The following is a 17,500-nucleotide window of genomic DNA, read 5'->3' on the forward strand; positions in this document are numbered from 1 at the left end:
GCGCGCGTCTACGATGAGTCTACGATGAGTCTACGATTTTTAAAAAAATTTACCATTTTAATGCATTTTTCGCTATTATATAAGGGAAGTAACTCTCTAAAAATGTCAACGATTTAAAAAAAATTTACCATCATTTTTTTTCCATTTTTAATACATTTTTTTGCTATTTATTTGTTATAACTCTCTAAAAATGCTTATATAGTTATTTCCCTTAGAAACCCGAGCAACGCCGGGCGATACTGCTAGTAAAATATAATTTCATTTAATATATTCTCAGACGAATTCATTTTTCAACAAAATTACATCAAGAGTTATTTCCCCTGCTTATCATTTATGTTTATGTGACAAAGGTCGGGGGAAAAAACATTTTGATTCACTTGTCCGCCAATTTTGAAAAAATTCAAGCCAAAACAATGAATTCGAGCCACTCACCCAATGAGCATTTCTGCAAAATTTGACGAAAATCCATTCTGTCGTTTTTCAGTAATTTTGAGAACAGACAGACAGACAGACTTAGACGAGCGACTGCAATATCCTGCTTTCGCTTACGTGCAGTATCGCCCGGCGTTGCTCGGGTTTGTAAGGGAAATAACTATACAGCATTTTTAGAGAGTTATAGCCAAAAAATAGCAAAAAAATTTATTAAAAATGGAAAAAAATTATGGTAAATTTTTTTTTAAATCGTTGACTCATCGTAGACATTTTTAGAGTTACTTCCCTTATATAATAGCGAAAAAATGCGTTAAAATGGAACAAATGATGGTAAACTTTTTTTAAATCGTTGACTCATCGTAGACATTTTTAGAGAGTTACTTCCCTTATATAATAACGAAAAAAAATGGAATAAAATGGGAAAAAATGATGGTAATTTTTTTTTTTAATCGTAGACTCATCGTAGACTCATCGTAGACGCGCGCTAATACCCAGAAGGGCTCGATATGAATCACGACTATAAGATACCCGGTTTTGGTTAAACTGCACCGCAAAATGTGGGAGTAGTTAGGAATCTAAATCGTAGGAGACAGACACACAACCTTACTTTTATATATAAAGATATATATTTTTTTTACTTGTTTCAGTCATTTGACTGCGGCCATGCTGGAGCACCGCCTTTAGTCGAGCAAATCGACCCCGGGACTTATTCTTTGTAAGCCTAGTACTTATTCTATCGGTATCTATTGCCGAACCGCTAGGTGACGGGGACGTACACGCACCAGCATCGGTTGTCAAGCAATGCTAGGGGGACAAACACAGACACACAAACACATACACACACACACACACACACACACACACACACACACACATATATATATATATATATATATATACATATATACGACAGGCTTCTTTCAGTTTCCGTCTACCAAATCCACTCACAAGGCATTGGTCGACCCGGGGCTATAGCAGAACACACTTGCCCAAGATGCCACGCAGTGGGACTGAACCCGGAACCATGTGGTTGGTTAGCCAGCTACTTACCACACAGCCATTCCTGCACCTTATATGTTAAATATAAAAGGAACATCATAAAATATAATAAATGTGTGTGTGAACATATTGGGTCGTCCCATAGATAATGTTTTTTTTTCAATTGCATGAACTAAAAGTTGGAGGGGGATGGGATAAACTACCTGCATCAACTTGCTATAAATGCAGGAAGTAATTTTACCTTGTGCTTATTCTTAGTGCAAGTTTTGAAGAGTGCAGTTAGATTTTAACAGTTATTTTTTTTTTTCAAAGCTACAATGGAAGTGGCAAAGGACCATATTCGCCATATTTTGCTTTATGAGTTCTATGAAGGCATCATGGCAACAGAAAGTGCGAGGAATATTAATGCAGTCTATGGAGATCGAACGATAAGTGTAAGCCAGTGTCAATGGTGGTTCTAGAAATTCTGAGATGGAAACTACAGCCTAGAAGACGAGACTCATCCTGGAAGATCTGTAGAGCTCAATGATGACGTCCTGCAAACCCTGGTGGAACAAAATCCCATCATAACTGTTGAGGAACTAGCAGAGAAGCTTGGATTTGGTCATTGGACCATTCATTGACACCTGCATGCCATAAAAAAAAGTCGGCAAATTGGATCAATGGGTTCCTCACAAACTTTCTAAGCCTTCTTAGAGTCTATCCAGGCCACAGGAAGATGTTCTTCCCTGTTGTGACAACCAGCAAGAAGCATTTTGTCATCATCATCATCATTGTTTAAATCCATTTTGTACATCAGCGTAAATTTTATTGTTAATGATGAAAGTATACGTGCATTCCATTAGGACAGATTTAAAAAAGAAAAAAACATTGTTGTAAGGAATGTTATGGGTCTGTTGTTCTGAAGAATTTGTTTCATCATTTTTGTAGAGCTAAAAGAGGGTTATTATTGACAACTATTCTGGGGTCATTTACGTTTTTTTTATATGAGGGAATCCTGAAAAGTTTTGGGCTTAGAGTAAAAGAAAATACAGAAGGATTAGTTAATTATGATTTTATTTAATACTAGCAGTATCGCCCGGCGTCGCTCGGATTTGTAAGGGAAATAACTATATAAGCATTTTTAGAGAGTTATAGCCAAAAAATAGCAAAAAAATGCATTAAAAATGGAAAAAAATTATGGTAAATTTTTTTTAAATCGTTGACTCATCGTAGACATTTTTAGAGAGTTACTTCACTTATATGATAGCGTAAAAAATGCATTAAAATGGAAAAAAATGATGGTACTTATTTTTTAAAATCGTAGACTCATCGTAGACGCGCGCTAATACCCAGAAGTGCTCGATATGAATCACGAATATAAGATACCCGGTTTTGGTTAAACTGCAACGCAAAATGTGGGAGTAGTTAGGAATCTAAATCGTAGGAGACAGACAGCACACAACCTTACTTTTATATATAAAGATATTCCCCTCTCAGATTCCCACACTTATTGCAACATTCCTTCAGTTTTTCTAAGCCTTGTAAAAGTAATTGTTACAACGTAATTACAAGGGGGTGCTGAAAAGTTCCTGGCTTTAAGGGTCTCATAAAAGGCCTGGTTGGAGGCCTGACATACATACATTGCTTCTCAACTAATGTTGGTGTGTTTACGTCCCCATAAATTATCAGCTTCACAAAAGAGTCCGAGAGAATGGGTACTTGGGTTCGATTCCTTTATGCGAAGCCTACAAGATTTAGTATGTGTGTTACATGGTGTTGATTCAGTAATTATCGACCACCTTTAATTATACTCAATTTTAGACTCTTTGAGGCGTTTAATGTATGATGCTAATGTCGTGGAATTTTTTTATATTGGGGTGAATAAATGAATTCTTGTGTCCCCTATATCTATTGGGTTGTCCGGAAAGTTCGTGCTGATTTATAAGAGCTTACCTTTCGACTTATTTTAGAACAAGTTTGAGTCCATAAAATAGGATTTGACTACACCTCCATTTAGGGCACAGTTTAAGCTATCTTTTCGTGGAAGATGGTTTATGTTCCTATAAACTGTGTTAATTCTGTAACCCTTTAAAATGGAAGATAAGAAAGTTCATTTTCGGCATTTGATGCTTTTCTTTCTCCGTAAAGGGAAAATGCCTCACAAGCAACCAAAGAAATATGCGCAGTTTACGGTGATGTTTCTTTATCCGAAAGAACTGTACGGAAGTGGTTTGCAAGTTCCGAGCTGGAGATTGTAGCCTTATTGATAAAGAGCGATCAGGCAGACCATCCACTACAGATGATGACCAAATCAAGTCATTGAGAATAACCCACATTGCACAAACCGAGAATTGGCAGAAAGCCTCAACCTAACAAAATCCGTCGTTCATGAGCACCTGGTAAAGCTTGGGTACACAAATCACTATGATGTTTGGGTACCACATGAGTTGAGTGAGAAGAACCTTTTGAATCACATTTCCATCTGTGATTTGCTTTATAAATGGAATGAAACCACGCCTTTTTTAAATGCAAATTGTGACAGGTGATGAGAAATGAATTATCTACTAAAATGTTCAGAGAAAGCGATCCTGGAGTAAGCGACATGAACCGCCCTTAGCCACCCCAAAAGCGTGTCTTCATCCTAAAAATGTCTTGCTTTGTGTCTGGTGGGATTGGAAAGGAATTCTGTACTATGAGCTTCTCCCAAGTAACCAGACAATTAATTCTAAGAAATACTGCACACAATTGGACGAGTTAAAAGCAGCAATTCAAGAGAAACGTCCAGAATTGGCCAACAGGGTGTTGTTTTCCAACATGATAATGCAAGACCGCACGTTTCTTTGGGAACCAGACAAAATTTGCTGCAGCTCGGCTGGGATGTGTTATCCCACCCTCCATATTCACTTCGGATTTCCACTTATTCAGGTCTCTGCAGAATAGTCTTAATAGTAAAAATTTCAATTCCTTGGATGACGTAAAAAGATACCTTGATGAATTCTTTGCCATGAAACCACCTCAATTCTGGGAAGAGGGTATTTTCAAGTTAAAGGAAAGATGGATACGCATTGTGCAACAAAATGGTTCATATTTAGTTGATTAAAAATGTAATGGCAAGTATTTATTGACCTTTTCCTTTCCTTTAAAAATCGGCACGAACTTTCCAGACAACCCAATATTTTTTTAATCAATAGTACTCCCTATATAAATTTTCCTATGTCACATAGGGCTTACTGATCTAACTTCACATATATACTGAACTAACTTCGTGTATATATATATATATATATATATATATATATATACTAAGCAATAAGGGTTTAGCAACGAGTTGCCTTACCACATACCGAATTTAGAAATAGCAGTCAAAGGGTTATAGCTATTTCTTCTACTAAAAAGGGAGATCTCAGTAAAAACAGCTGTTTTTACTGAGATCTCCCTTTTTAGTAGAAGAAATAGCTATAACCCTTTGACTGCTATTTCTAAATTCGGTATGTGGTAAGGCAACTCGTTGCTAAACCCTTATTGCTTAGTATTACTTAAATTTTCCTCGAATGAGGCTTTTACATGCCGAAGACTACTTGGTGTAATTGATAATTTTTCCAAATTAATTAATTTCACCCTTCATTATTACGGATAACCATATATATATATATATATATATATATATATCATCATCATCATCATCATTTAACGTCCGCCTTCCATGATGGCTGCACCAGGCTCCAATCTTGATCTGGCAGAGTTTCTACAGCTGGATGCCCTTCCTAACGCCAACCACTCCGAGAGTGTAGTGGGTGCTTTTTACGTGCCACCGGCACGGAAGGCAGTTGGCTGCTCTGGGAACGATCATGCTCAGATGGTGCTCTTGGCACCCTACTAGCACGGGCACAGGTGCCAGTGTGTGTGTGTATATGTATGTATATATATATATATATATATATATATATATATATATATATATATATATATATATATATATATAATATATATGTATATACATCCATACTTATATGCATGTATGTATGAGTGTCATATCTGTCGGGCATGTGGAAGAGAGTGTAATTCGGCAGGAGGACTTAAACGACATGCAAAGGTACATGAAGCCCAGTTACAACAACAGCCGGCTATTACGGGTAAAGGTTTTAGTTGCCAATTTTGTACAAGACATTGTAGATCTTTAGCTGGGCTAAAAAGTCACATTCGATCACAGCACAAATAACGGCTGAGCTTCGTGCAATGGCCATACTCGATAACGAGGGGGCAGCCATAATGTAATGTATGCATATACACCCCACGGTCGCCAGCGCCTTTTTAGTTTTCATATTCATTTACTACATGTTGTTGTACATCTATTACACTATTAAAAAATTTGGGGGGGGGGACTGTGGTGAGACGACTTGGAACAATCACGATGTGAATTTTCCGAGTCCTCTCCCCCGTCTCCGTTCACCAGCGCGCATTTTTTTTTGCTCATATTCGTTTAGAGCAAGTTGTTTTGCACCTATTACACTAATTTTTTTTGGCGTAAATTCGGTATAGGTACCGGATACATTTCAAGAAAGTGTTGTTTTTTAATATATATATGGGGGGGGGGTAAGGGTTTGTGTTAGGGGTGGGAGAAAAGGGTTTCTGTTATCTTCAGAAATGTAAACAAAGCCACTTCCGGTACTTACGGTACCTATACCGAAGGATCGCCATTTTTTTTTTTTTTGTTTTTTTGCTCGGGTTCAAACCCTTGAGTTTGACCAAATTTGTCTGTTATATATTCAAAGCGAACGGTAATAATTTTCTGAAATACTGTTCTGAATATATTACAGTGTTTTCGATGCATTTTGAAGTTATTTAACTGATATAATTTTTGTAAATACATTTTATAAAAAAAAATGTATTTATTTTTTACTCAAATTCAAAAGTTTAAAAATATTACACATTCCGCCCCGCCCACCCTAACTAACTTTTCCTGTTTGCATCACCAAACTTTTATGTATATAGATGTCTAGTATATATTTTAGTTCTCAAGTTTTTGATTCGAAATACACGCAGCATGGCGGCGATTTTTCGCTTTAGGCACATAATTGTGACAATGAAAATGATAGAAAATAAAGACGTACAAAAATAAACTTGGCTATTCTGAATTAGCGGAACGAATAATGCTTAAAAATAAGTTATTAAATATTACTAAAAACTTTTTTTTCGTTAATCAACAACAAAATCTAGTTAATTTATAAAGAATATACTGTAGAAAATAAAATATTTGTTATCAGAACAAAGGAAGCATGTAAAAGTATTAACTAAGTGATAATTCATTCCGAAAAGAAAACAAAATATTTGAAATTATGAATGGAATTTTGTGTGTTTAACGACTTATGTCCCTAATTTTTAATCTTGCACTATTTTGTCTTTAAAGCGTAAGATAATAAGTAGATTATTTTTGTTTGATCGTGGAAACATATATATACACACACACACACATATATATATATATATATATATATAATATAATCAAAATTTTTAATTGCATTTTCCACATTTTTTAGTTTTTCCTTAAAAGGGAGATAACCAAAAGATTAACTAAAAAAAACGGTGTTTCGATTGTTGGTGATGATGAAAAATAGTCCAGGTTCCGTTATCCGTTTCTGCGGCATTTCTCAATTTATGCACAAACTTTAAATTAATATAATAATCAAAAAATTACAATAGCAATATTCTGAAGATCATTTTATTAAAATCTTCTCGGTTTTGATACAGAATTACCAAGAATTTCTAGAACGGAAGGATGTAATTGTGAAATAAAGCACCCTGTCCATGTAACAATTACGCTAGACAGAGTATATGTTGGTTTGTTGTTAATAACGATCAGACAAGTAAAGAATTAACTAATTAATTTTGTGATAAATATAAACACACATGTATATATTTGTGTGTGTATTTATTTATTTTAACGTAAGCGTGCGATTGTAGGATCAGAGGATAGAACAGCAGCAAATGGACCAACCGCAATTTTTTCTCCTCCTCAAACACATGTGAACAGAAATTGGGCGCGCTCCATCCTCTCACTCACTCACTCCCTCACTCCCTTACTTACTCACTCACTCACTCCCTTACTTACTCACTTACTCACTCCTTCACTCCCTTACTTACTTACTCACTCAGTCACTCCTTCAATCTCTCATTCACTCCCTCACTCACTCGCTTACTTACTCCCTCACTCCCTTACTCACTCTCTCCCTTACTTACTTACTCCTTCACTCACTCACCCTCTCTCTCTCTGTCTATCAATCTATCTATCTCTCTCTCTCTTCCTCTCTTGTTCGCCAAGGAGGAATCCCGCACGTTGTCCTCTCTCTCTCTGCTTCTCTCTTTCTGTCTCCTTCTCTCTCTCTCTCTCTCTCATTGTCTCATATTATACATAATCACTCTCTGCCGCTCTTCTCGCACGTTCGTCTTGTTCTTTGTTTCCATATTCCTTCTTCTTTGACACTAAAATCACAATTTATACAAAATGACAATGAAACGAGGCAAAGGACAAAATAAAAAAAAATCACAAGAAAAATCTTCTCCGCAAAAAACCAACGAAATGACTGCAGCTCTGGTAAAGACTTTCGCCTTTCCTTTATATACATCTCTCTTTAATCGCGCGCGTGTATATAATATATATATATATATATATATATATATATGTATGTATGTGTGTGTGTATATAGCCACGCGTGTGTATACTGTAGATTATTAGCTCCGAGGAAATCAATATTGATTGTAACAAATTTGTGTGTATATGTGTATATATGTATGTATATATATATGTGTGTAGATATATATATATGTGTGTGTGTGTGTAGATATATATGTGTGTGTGTGTGTAGATATATATGTGTGTGTGTGTAGATATATATATATGTGTGTGTAGATATATATATATGTGTGTAGATATATATGTATATATATATGTGATGTTTAAAGATATATATATTTAGCATGTTTATTGAGTTATTATTCTTATATGTATTTATGTATCAACGTGCTCTTGGTTTATTGATCTATATTCGTTATATTTATATATTAATACGCATATATATATATATATATATATATGTGTACTTATATATACACACACATGTATGTGTTTGTATCTATGTATGTATAAAATGTATCGTTTCCCGTCGTCCGATTTCCATGCTGGTAAGATTTGGACGGATCGTCTCTCCTCTTCCAGACAAACGACCCTGACTCGTCCGTAAGTTTCACTTTTTCATTTGGTTTTCCACCCCTGGGTGTATACACCTCTCACCACTCAACACCCTGCAGTGTTCTTAAGCACATTTTATCATAAGTAACACCGTAAAAGACTCCCGATTGCCTCGTATAGATTAAAAATTCCTCTCGGCTCCATTCATACAAGGGTACTGGGTGCATTTGCCGAGGCACTCGTGCCAGGGAAGATTACAATGTCCTTGACGTTCCCTTCCAAGTCTACGGTTATATTCTCTCTCATCGGCCACTTTACAGACTCTTGGATGGAATTATACTGTTACCAACACATATGGTGTTGGCCTGTACGCCATAAATTTTTGAAATTCTTACCAATCTATGTCTGCTTCAACTAAGCATAGGTAGGAGAGTGGAACAAAAGGTACGATGGAAATATTTGTAATTAGGGTGAGATGGCGGTAGAAGCAAGAGAAAGAGTGACGGATAGTAAAAAGTAGATAATTTGGAGAGAGAGAGAGAGTGATTGATGGATGTTACCATGCTGGAAGTAGTATAGAAAGCGTAATGGTAGATGGTATGTGATATATGTAGAACTGAGGAAGTGTCCCTTATGCATAAGTTTCGAGATGAGAAATAAAGAACTCGGGTGATTAGGATGAGAAAGGGAGGGTTCGAGTGTTGGAGAGTGTCAAATAGGTCCGGTGGCATCTCTAATTACGTTGGACTCGTGGTTCAATAAGTACGAGAGATCTGTCATCCTTCGTCACACCGACAACATTTTCACTTAGTTCTGTCATCTGAGAGCAGCCATGCTGGGACAAATCTTTGAGAGGAGGGGTTTTTTTTTTCTTTTTTCCTAGATCAATCCCATTTTTTATAAGGATCTCTTTTCGTTGATCTGCTGTGTTTATTGGTGGGGGATGTAAACAAAAGTACACTGGTTAAGTGCTGGGAGACGAATAAAATAATACACACACACGATGGACTCTGCTACAGTTTCTGTCCATCAGATTCATTCACTATGCTTTGGTCAGCCATGTGGTAAGAAGTCTGTTTCCCTACCATGTGGTTTCGGGTTCGGTCCTACTCCATAGCACCTTGGATAAATGTCTTTAATAGCTCTGGGCCAACCAAAGCGTTATGAGTGGATTTGGGAGATGGAAACTGAAAGAAACCTTTCTGTGTGCACCAAGATAGCTAGAGTGCGTGCCGCCCCTTGAACCCCACAAAAAACACATTGCCTATAGCAGACCCAAGAATGCCTCCCCTAATGCCCCCCCACACACACACACACAAGCTAGCTAATACCTGTGTGTGTGTTTTAATTTATCTTGTTTCAGTTATTAGACTGTGGGCATGTTAGGGCACACCTCTTGGAATCGACCCCAGTAATTATTGTTTTTCATTGTTTCTTTTTTGTTTGGGTGTTTTTCTTTTTTTAGCCTGGTACTTATTCAATTGGTTTCTTTTACCGAACTGCTAAGTTATGGGAACGTAAACAAACCAACACCAGTGGTCAAGCAGTGACAGGGAACAAACCCCTACACACAGACACACATAGATATATACACATGTATATCTATGTATCTCTATATATATAAATGGCAAAATGTGTGTGTGTGTCTCGTTTAGATTAAAAATTCCTCTCGGCTCCATTCATACGAGGGTACTGGGTGCATTTACCGAGGCACCAGTACTAGGGAAGTGTGTGCATGTTCTTTATACAAATCCACAATTTTTCAGTTAGAGGGCTCGCACTTTCTACGGTCATTCTAAACTGTCCAAGGGTGGTCATGCACATCTTTACATTTCCCCAGTCACCCAGCAAAGCCATTAAAAAATCAATAGAAGTGACTTTTTTGTGAATTTTCTATCCAAAACCCAATCAAAATGCCCGAAACTTGATATGCCAATTGAATGCTAGCTAGCTATATGTGATTGGTCGGAGATTTGGACAGGACTCGCGTGTATGTGCGCACGCAGCTGTATATGCATGCACTAGCACTATGACCCTGCGTTGCCGGGTCATAGTGCTAGTAGATATATACACATGTATATCTATGTATGTATTTATACAACAGGCTTTTTTCAACAAATTATTGTTGTATTCCACACAGACGGTACCCAAACCCAATCTGAACATTTACGAGGCTGACTGGAAGTCAACTGAAAAACATACTTCTGCGAAATGGCATAAAAGTCTCTCTGTGCAAACCATTGATATAAAACTTAATTCATGTCTAAAATGCGAGCCCTGTGCATTAAATTTGTCCCAGAGAAGAGAGTCACTGCATCCGAAAACAACATTCCCCTGAGACGGGGAATAAGAGCTCCAATGGCTTGAATTAATAACAGCGAGAAATCCCCCCTCAAAGAGGCTTTTTGAAGATTGAAAATGAACTCAGTCAGGCTCTCCAGGAAAAGGAAAGGATAGAAAGAGAAACCAGGGCAGTGGGCAATATGGAAACGAATCTTAAGGGCTCCTACAAGTTTGTGAAAGAATCTGGCACTGTATGAAGAAGACGGCTTGCTAACTGCAGACTCCAAGAGGATAAGTGGAGTGCTGAATAAACAGTTGCAAAGTGTCTTCACCTCTCCACTGGGAAATAGGCAAATAAGCAAGCCTGGTGAGTCTTCAACACCGCAGATCATCATCATCGTTTAACGTCCGTTTTCCATGCTAGCACAGGTTGGACGGTTCGACCAGGGTCTGGGAAGCCAGAAGGCTGCACCAGGCTCCAGTCTGATCTGGCAGTGTTTCTACAGCGGGATGCCCTTCCTAACGCCAACCACTCCGTGAGTGTAGTGGGTGCTTTTTACATGCCACCGGCACAGGTACCGGGGGAAGCTGGCAGTGGCCATGATCGGTTGGTGCTTTTTATGTGCCACTGGCACAGGTATCACAACTATGATTTCCATTTAATATTTATTTTGATGTTGATGTACTTGACTGAATCTACCTGGGAAAAGGGCAATCATAAACACTCAGCATGGTATCCGTCTGGGGAGGAACTGCCCCTCATAGCTTCTACAGCATTATGACTGAGTACTGAAATAACAGCTCAACCACACAAATATGGATGTGATGTATCTTGATTTTGCCAAGGCTTTTGGTAAAATTGATCATGGGATGATGCGTCGCAAACTCTGTGACCTTGGTAACACTGGAAAACTAGGAGTTGCTGCATGACTTTTGAAAAGGCAGAAGTCAGACAGGTGCAAATAATGGTGCTCTGTTTGGGGTGACATCAATTTGCAGTGGAATCCCTCAAGAAATTGTAATGGGAGTACTGCTGTTTGTGGTGGCCCTCTCAGATATGCCCCCAGTTATACAGTCAACCATTCCTACCATCTATACTGATGATACAAAAGTATCAGAGGAGTCAAGGACTTTGACGACATACTAAAACTGCCAAATGACATGAATCATCATCATCATCATCATCATTTAACGTCCGCTTTCCATGCTAGCATGGGTTGGACGGTTTGACTGGGGTCTGTGAAGCCAGGAGGCTGCATCAGGCCCAGTCTGATCTGGCAGTGTTTCTACGGCTGGATGCCCTTCCTAACGCCAACCACTCCGTGAGTGTAGTGGGTGCTTTTTACGTGCCACTGGCATGGGGGCCAGGCGAGGCTGGCAACATGAATGCAGTATTCAAATGGGCTGATGGAAATAACATGCAGCTCAATGCTGAGAAGTTTCAAGTGCTCAGCTGTTGACCCACAAATAGTCTACAATTGGAATACACAGGATCATGGGGGAAGTGCTATGAGTAATAGTGCAACATTCCATGTGCATTTTAGCAAGATGGCAGCAGTGTGCAGGTGAGTAGCTGGATGGATTCTGAGATCATTCAGAACCAAGAAAAAGGATGCTTTGCTATTCCTATGGAGAACTTTCATTCTCAGTTGTCTGGGTTACTGCTCCCAACAGGGATCACCACAGAGCATGAAACTGGTGGTGGCACTTGAGGCACTCCAGTGCCACTGCACAAGAAGATTGATTTGGTGAAACAGATGAGCTCCTGGAAGAGGCTAAAGGGACTGAAACTCTACTCCCTAGAGAGAAGGCTTGAAAGATGTACAGTGATATACATGTGGAAGGACTAGCTCCTAACTTTGGAATTGAAAGCTATACCTATTTCTATTTCTTTACCACCCACAAGGGGCTAAACACAGAGGGGACAAACGGATTAAGTCGATTACATCAACACCAGTGCGTAACTGGTACTTAATTTATCGACCCCGAAAGGATGAAAGTCAAAGTCGACCTCAGCGGAATTTGAACTCAGTATGTAACAGCAGACGAAATATGGCTATGCATTTCGCCCGGCGTGCTAACGGTTCTGCCGGCTCGCTGCTATACCAACCACTGAACTGGATGGCACAGCAGAGTGCCAAAGATCCTATGTTCCCCATCTAGAACAGTGATTCTCAACCAGGGTCCATTTGGGCCCTGAGGCTCTACACAACTAAATAGTAAATTGGTGATCCTCAATAGTATTTTAAGAGCCCCATGAAAAAATGTTGCCTTAGATGTACATAATTGGGATGTATTGCAAGAAACAGCTGGGTTTCTTTCTCTGACATTTTACGTAGTTCAAACTTCACAAGTTAATGTGTGAAAAAAAAAAGGAATTTTGAAAGAAGTTTCTAGAAAACCAGTTTTTAAACATCAAATGGTGATGGGGGTCCACCAGAATAAAATTGTAATCAAAGGGAGGTTCATAGATGAAAAATGGTTGAGAACCCCTGATCTAAAATAAGGACCCAGTACTTTAACAACTTGGGTTGCGAGGGTCCACAACTGTTCAACATTCTGCTGAACAACCTCAGAGATTTGTGAGGTGTAGATGTGGTGGACCTTCACAAAGAGCATCTGGAGAAATTTTTATCTGAAATAGCAGCCGGACCCACATTGCGACAGGAGGCACAAAGAAGAATAGCTTTGACCAATTCACTATTTCATCAAATACAGTACAGAAAAAAAAACCCAGGCACACTGAAAGGCAGTGCTCCACATGGCCCCAACCTCTGGCTGACACTAGTGAAAGATAAAAGAATTATATTTTCAGTCAGGAGGTGAATATATTTATTTAACCACTTGGTATTTCTAGGGTTACAGCCCAATATAACCATGATGTTCCGGTGATCTGAAGAGCTAGCCTTCTATATCTGCATTGATTTGTAAATGCATAGCATGTATATTGGTGCAGGTATGTAAAATAATTTTATTATACACTGGTGGGGCTCCGAAAGGGATCTTGGGGAGTAGTATCCCTGCCTTCCTGAGCTAGTTTTCCACCAGATATCTTAAAACTCATGGTAGAGACCTTGGTCTCAGGACCACTCATGTCTAGAAACTGAAGTTGTTGGGTAAGCGGGCATGCTCCCCTTAGAAAATCTAGCTCCAAGAAAAGCCACATGATAGCAAAGGAGAATGGGTATCAAAGGTTGGGGTGGGCTGCTCCTGCCTACCTTAATTGCTATGGCATTGAGGTAGATCCACCCACCCCTGTTAACAGAGACAAAACCCGGATTTGAAACACTGGATGATGATGATGATGAAATTATTATTGCATGATGAAGGCTGCAAAACACCTTTAATCCTCCAGATGTCAAGTACTTAAATAAATATATTCATTATGCAGTCCTATATTTAAGAGATGAGGAATTATTTACATTTGACGGATATTTGTCCTCATCTTGTTTGCTTTTAACACAACGTTTCGGTTGATTTACCCTCCAGCCTTCATCAGGTGTTTTGGGGGAAATTTCGTACCTGGATTCTCATTCCTAAAGTATTTTTATTATGTTACTATTACTATTATTATTCGGGTCACTGCCTGGAATCGAACTCGGAATCTTAGGGTTAGTAGCCCGCACTCTTAACCACTACGCCATATGCCCATGGGCATATGGCGTAGTGGTTAACAAGATGAGGACAAATATATGTGTGTGTCTGTGTTTGTCCCCCCCAACATCGCTTGACAACCAATGCTGGTGTGTTTACGTCCCTGTAACTTAGTGACCGATAGAATAAGTGCTAGGCTTACAAAAAAATGGTCGATTTCTTTGACTAAAGGCGGTGCTCCAGCATGGCCGCAGTCAAATGACGGAACCAAGTAAAAGAGTAAGAGTAAATGAATTTAAATCTGGAAGAATTTTCCTCACAACCATCATTGTGTGTGTACATATGTATATATATACGAGGGTGAGTCAAAAAGTAATGCCATTTTGTTTAGGACAGGTATAATTACCAACACATACATCAAAATGTATCATACATCAAAATGAAGCTGGTCCTCCATGGAACACATCCCTACTAATCAACATAGTCACCATTTCTCTCAATAGCAATGTTCCACCTTCAAATGAGAGCATGTATCCCTGTCCCGTAAAATTCTGTTGACTGTTCTTTGAGCCACTTCTTCACTACAGTTTTTCACTTCCTCCTCACTGGAATAATGTTTGCCTCTCAAACCCTCTTTCATGGCACCAAAGAGATGATAGTCTGAAGGCGTTAAATCTATTGAGTGTGGAAATTATGAAGAAGTGGCTCAAAGAACAGTCAACAGTATTTTACAAGGTAGGGATACATGCTCTCATTTGAAGGTGGGATATTACTATTGAGAGAAACGGTGACTATGTTGAGAAGTAGGGATGTGATCCACAGAGGACCAGCTTCATGAAGGTGTCCAGGAACCTTGTCACATCCTCCCTCACCTTTTCAATGTCATCAGAACATCTGCTCCTGAGATTGTCCTTCACCCTAGGGAACAACCAAAAGTCACAGGGAGCAAGGTCTGGACTGAAGGGTGAGTGAGGGACAGTTTTGATGCCCAACTCTATTGAGTTTTTGGTTACCAGGATGGAATTGTGAACTTGTGCATTGTCCTGGTGTAGGTGCCACTGAGCCAAGTGGCTGAGCTCTGGTCTTTTGCTACGGAATCTGTTCCCAAACTCCTTCAAAACCTCTACAAAGTACTCTTTATTGACCATCTGGCCAGAGGGAACCCGGTGGATGTAGATGCTGCCCTTGCTGCTGAAAAAGGGGATTATCACAAGGTCCCTGATGGACTTGCTTAACCTTCTCGGGTCTGGGGGGAGCCAGGATGCTTCCATTCAGCACAAAGGTCACTAGAGATCCAAGTACTCTTCTATTGGAGGTAATGAGTGTAACCATCTCTTTGCTGTCACCAACACATCTTCTGTTCGTCACCAAGCTCCCCGGAAACGAACTCTGCACAAATTTTGCCCATGTTCAGATCTTCGTAAATATTTCTGCACACGGTTACCACACCGACACCAAACTGATGTTTATTGTCTTTTTAGACACACGACAGCCTCATCCAGAAAATTGCAAATTTTCTCAGCCAGCTCTAACGTTCTGGTACCCTTCTTTTTCCCATATCTCTCACCTCTTCTCTGTCATCTTTGAACCTTTTGTGCCAGTGAAAAACAAATGCTCAGCTCATCCACAAGCAGTCGGGACCATTTCATAAGCTTTTGGAGCATTTTTAGCCAGCTTAACAGATAGTGAGCTTATAAATTGTCTTGACATCCCGACTGCATTCTGCAAACTTGTCAGCTGTGACGAGCAGGGTTTAGTAGAATTTTCAAAGTGCTGCTACAGTCGTCTCCATCATTCTAGAATAAAGAGAGAAATTGGCAGGTCAGCTAATTAGAGGTACAGTAATAAAATATTAAAATTACAATAATCTAGGACATAACTCCCTCTCTCAAAATGTCTGGAATGCACTTTGTATGTATATATATATATCATCATCATCATCATTTCGTGTCCGTTTTCCATGCTAGCATGGGTTGGACGGTTCAACTGGGGTCTGTGAAGCCGGAAGGCTTCATCAGGCCCAGTCAGATCTGGCAGTGTTTCTACGGCTGGATGCCCTGCCTAACGCCAACCACTCTATGAGTTAGGAAGGGCATCCAGCCGTAGAAACACTGCCAGATCTGACTGGGCCTGATGAAGCCTTCCGGCTTCACAGACCCCAGTTATATATATATATATATATATATATATATATATATAATATATATATATATTGCATTGCAATTAAAAACACTTGTGTATTAATTTGGGTAGTATACCAACAGTATATTGGATAAGTATTATCCCTTAGAGGGTTGGATCCACAACCCCTAACTTAATTGGTGTTGTATGTGTATATATATATATGATAAGTAAAAAAACAGGCAAATCGTGGGTACGTTCAGTGAGATGATGGCCTTGCCCGATATGTAGAAAAGGTGTCGGGGGAAACTCCATCAGGTGTACCCAGTACAAGCTATGGACACATAAGAGGTGCAACTGTATCACTGGACAGCTAATGGAGAAAGTAGTCTTTACATGTGGCAGATATACAGGTACATTAAACACCTGAAATGTACAAAAAATAGACTCCCTCAAATGTCAGGAGGTTATCCCTAGATGTTGTCGACAGTTCCTGTTACTTAGGTGGCTGAGTTAGTAGTGAGGGTGGTTGATCCAAAAGTATAGCTGCTAGAATAAGAATAGGCTGGATAAAGTTCAGAGAGCTGCTCCCTCTGTTGGTAATGAAGGGCTTCTCCCTCAGAGTGAAAGGCAGATTGTATGATGCATGTGTACAGACAGCTATGCTACATGGTGGCAAGACATGGGCTGTGACTACTGAGGATATGTGAAGACTTGAAAGAAGCCAGTATGCTTCACTGGGTGGGTAATGTCCGTGTGTGTATACGACAGAGTGTAAGTGACTTGAGAGAAAACCTGGGTATACCTGGCATCGGGTGTAGTCTTGCAGGAGAGAAAACTGCGCTGGTATGGCCATGTAATGCATGTGAATGGGGACAGTTGCGTGAAGAGGTGCTGATCTCT

The 17,500-nt window shown here is 39.2% G+C and overlaps 1 protein-coding gene across 4 annotated transcripts in view; it reads left to right on the forward strand.

The window, feature by feature from the left end:
* Positions 1-7,724: 7,724 nt before the first annotated feature.
* LOC115217960 (zinc finger RNA-binding protein) overlaps positions 7,725-17,500 on the forward strand; it is a 45,901-nt gene continuing 36,125 nt past the window's right edge. For 2 of the 4 annotated variants that reach the window (XM_036507787.1, XM_029787680.2), the window contains exon 1: positions 7,726-8,005. In XM_036507787.1, the coding sequence (XP_036363680.1) occupies positions 7,916-8,005 (90 nt within the window). In that variant the 5' untranslated portion in view covers positions 7,726-7,915. Of the gene's footprint in view, positions 8,006-17,500 lie in introns of all 4 variants that reach the window. The other 2 variants (XM_036507786.1, XM_029787679.2) reach the window with 2 other exon arrangements.

The sequence above is a fragment of the Octopus sinensis genome, linkage group LG12 (assembly GCF_006345805.1).
Source record: "Octopus sinensis linkage group LG12, ASM634580v1, whole genome shotgun sequence".
Taxonomy (NCBI): Eukaryota; Metazoa; Mollusca; class Cephalopoda; order Octopoda; family Octopodidae; genus Octopus; species Octopus sinensis.